At 49.8% G+C, this 3,820-nt stretch overlaps 1 protein-coding gene across 1 annotated transcript; it reads right to left on the minus strand.

Annotated features, from left to right (window-relative positions):
• Positions 1-2,590: 2,590 nt before the first annotated feature.
• Positions 2,591-3,816, minus strand: FBXL14 (F-box and leucine-rich repeat protein 14; the record flags this gene model as incomplete). Its single annotated transcript, XM_010160882.1, has 1 exon — positions 2,591-3,816. A coding segment is annotated over one exon (633 nt), but the record flags the coding sequence as incomplete, so codon positions are not given.
• Positions 3,817-3,820: the final 4 nt, after the last annotated feature.

Raw genomic sequence — 3,820 nt, forward strand, 5'->3', positions numbered from 1 at the left:
CCGCGCCCCCCGCCGGGCTGGGGGAGACGGGCTTTGTCGCTGCCCTCTAAACACCGCTTAAGCTCCATCCCCAACAGCAACAAAAACCCCACCTCATGGCAGGCTAAAAAGGGACCCCGTGGGGTTAAAAGTCATACGTTGAAGAGAAAGATTATGGTATAGGACAAAGGACACCTTAGATTAGTCTGACTTTCCCCCCACACACACTTTACTTCCTCTTTAATCTTAGCCTGGGCGCTGGAAAACAACCACGACACCTCGGATTTCCTAGGTCCTCGTGTGCTGACGAGAGCACGTTTTTCGGTGGTTGTCACCACGGGCAAGTGTTCTTAGTGGATGGGTCTTCCACCCACGGCGGGCCTCAATTTTAAGTAAATCACAAAAAAAAAAAACCCAACCCCTCTGCCATCTACGTGGAGCTTAGAAAAATTACAAAGCACAGCCCTTCTGTCCCCAACTCCCAGATGCCTTCCTCCAGCACCGAATACTCGGTTCTCCGGCGGACCAGCTTCAGCACTTTCGGTCTGGCCGACCTCAAACCGAGCCGACACCTCACGCCGATGCGCAGCCGACTCGGTTTCTCCTCAGTGCCCTCGCAGACGAGGCTGGTCCCACCAAGCCCCTTCCTCGCGAACTCTTCGCGATGGTGTTACTCAACATCCTGCACGGGAGGCACCAGGCTCTCTTCCTTCCTTCTCCTCCTCCACCGCTCGCCAGTAGGAGAGCGAACGCCGGCGCGAGCCGCCCGGCGTACTTACCCAACCCAACAGGTAGCTAAAGAGACAGATACGTGTCTTTAAAAAGCACAGACAACACAGATACGGCTTTTTCTTTTTTTTTTTTTTGTCAAAAACATACTTCATATTTCCTCTTTTATTATATAAATATGTTTAACCTTTTACTGTAAGAATATAAAATGTTTTAAGAGGATCTTTGTTATTTTTTTTTTTTTATACAAATTCACAAACAGTACAATTAATCCATAGGGGTCTCTGGGTTTGCTTTAACTCCGTGGTCTGGCCTGTTACTGTGGAGGATCTGAGATTTTGAACAGATGAGCAAAAAAAAAAAATAGCAGAGATATTTTTCTTTAAAAAAAAAAATAAACAAAATCCAAACTTACTCTTCCTCTTTAAAATAATAATTAAAAAAAAAAAAATCTAAAGACCCAGCTCCATTTTATTGACAGAACAGAGATAAGACAGATGAACTTCAGTCTCCTCCCCTTCACATCACAGCCTCGGGGCCTGCAGGCCCGCTCTGCTCCTCTCCACCTACAGACAGGAAGCCTCGCACAGTGACCTTTTGTAGGTGATTTGGGAGGGGAGGGGAAAGCATTTGCATATATCTATATATATAATCTTTTTTTTTTTTAAAAACGAAACTTGCATTTTACACGTTTCTGTTAGCAGTCGCCCGATCCTCAGTGTGGATTCTCACACGTTACACGTTTGTGCTAGAAGAGTAAAAACGCAGAAGCACAGTCGGGGTCCCCAGTCCCCAGTGAAGAGGGAGGGAGAGGCACAAGCAGAATGTGAAGGTGGGACACAATAGGGTAAGCGTTAAAAAAAAGAAAACTAAAATCTTAGAAAATATGGGGGGAGGGAGGGGAGAAAAAGAAGAACAAACCCAAGGGGCATTATTCCAGTCTAGGCACAAAAATGTTCAGTCTCAAAATCTCTTTCCTGTAAGAATTCCAGGGTTTTTGAGGAAAAAAAAAAAAGTAACAAATTAAAACGAGGTAGCCAGACATCATATATATATTTATATATATAGAATATATTCAGCAGAAAAAAATGTACTTAAAAATCCACAAGAACAGCAACTTCAAATGTCTTTAAAAATAAAACCATGTAAGAAAATGAATACTGTAAAGAGGAGAATGAGTGCGGAAAACTGGGATCAGTTACAGGATGTAAGCAAGGGATAGATGGGAGAGTAAGAGGCTGTTTTTGTAGCAGTAATATTTTTATGCATTTCAAAATAAAACCAGGTCACAGTATCTCAAATGAAGCAGAAATGAAGCTGGAGATTCTTCCTCAAGTCCCCTGGGCAAAGGGGAGCTAGCCATCCCTTCTACCTGCTCGCTCGCCGACCCAAAGAGGAATGGATATGTAGCTGGATATGTCTATCCCTGTTGCCAAGAAGGAGGGGAGAAAAAGAGAGAATGATGAAAGGGAAAACGAGTCTCGGTAACTCTCAGTGCCCCCGTACACGGGAAGGCTTAAGAGACCGGGGTCTGTGTCCAGTCCCCACGGAGACAGAAGGAGGAAATGGTATCTTCATCTCCAGGAGAGAGAGATGCGGAGAGAGAATGGAGTGCCTAGGCTTTTCCGTTAACCATAGTGCAGGATGACACGGAAACATACTGACAAAAGGAGAGGCTGTAGCTATCCCTAGTCTCAGTGCAGTGGAGAAATGGAATAGTGGGAGGTTGTATCCACCCACAGCAGAGAATAACATGGAACTGGAGATTGAAAACAGATTTAAAAAAAAAAAAAAAAAAAATCAATGTACCTAGGGAGCAGTATTTCTGTCACAATTCCCAGCTGACAGGGGAGGGGCAAGCGCAGAGGTGGAATGGTTATTTTGCCAAAAGCTGTGCCGGTGCCCAGTGCAGGATGCCTGGGTAGCTGGGTACAGAAGTGTAGCTAGGAAGCCTTTTCTGCTGTTGTTTGTTCCCATCTCCATTCCCACTCTCCTTTATATAAACCAAAAATAATCTATTCTGAATACATGGCAGAACAAGGGTCTGTCTTTATCCATCCTTAGTGCACAAGGGGATGGAATCAGGGAGTGGGGATAAAGAGGGGTGTCTCTAGCCCCAGTGCATAAGAGTGTGGGCTTCTACCTCTTCCGCAGGGAAGGATGCTGTGGGGGAAGGGGGAGCTCTGTCTCCCCCAGCATGGAGCTGGAGGCATGACCTGGAAAAAGGATAGGTGCTTTCTCTCTCTCCTCCTGCCCTCCCCCACCCCGTCCTCCTCTTCCAGAGCAAGGGTAGGTAGGCAGCACGGAAGGGTTGAGGATATACTCTCTCTGTTCCTCCCTCCGGTGCCAGGGTGCGTGGGTAGCATGGCTCTGTGCGTGCCCCTCTCTCTCTTTCTCTCCTCCATTGCAGCAGTCAGTCAGTCAGTCCATGAGTCCCTCCAGAGGAGATGGAGGTCTCGGGGTGCCCCCCTCCTCTCACCTGACCTTCTCGCTCTCAGTCATTTCCCAAAGTCCCAGGTTGAGCACCTTGAGGCAGGGCAGCTGGGTGATGCGCTCCAAGCCCCGCTTGGTAATGCGGGTGCAGCCGTAGAGATCGATGCCCGTGAGCTGGCTGAGGTGTTCGGCGATGAGCTCCAAGCCCTTGTCGGTGATGCGGACGCACTGGCCGATGTTGAGGGTGCGGAGCCCGTGCATCTGCCGCACCATGCGGTTGATGCCCTCGTCGCTAATGTGGCAGGAGCAGAGGGAGAGGGAGCGCAGCCCGTCCAGGCCCTGTGCGATATAGGCTAGGCTCTGGTCCCCCACCTTGTCGCAGAAGGAGACGTCGAGGCCGGAGAGCCGCAGGCTGCCCATGGCCAGGTGCATGATGCCCGTGTCGCTGATGTTGTCGCAGGAGCGCAGGTTGAGGCTGCGCAGGCTGCTCATGTGCGACAGGTGCAGCAGCCCCGCGTCCGAGATGCCCCCGCAGAAGCTGAGGTTGAGCTGGCGGAGGCGGCCCAGCCCGCGGGCCAGGTGCTTGAGCGAGAGGTCGCTGAGCTTCTGGCAGTCCTGCAGTGTGAGCTGCTCCAGGCCCAGGCAGCCCTCGGCCGCGCTGCGCGTCATGCCGGCCAGG

The sequence above is a fragment of the Eurypyga helias genome, unplaced genomic scaffold (genome assembly GCF_000690775.1).
Source record: "Eurypyga helias isolate BGI_N326 unplaced genomic scaffold, ASM69077v1 scaffold39781, whole genome shotgun sequence".
Lineage (NCBI taxonomy): Eukaryota > Metazoa > Chordata > Aves > Eurypygiformes > Eurypygidae > Eurypyga > Eurypyga helias.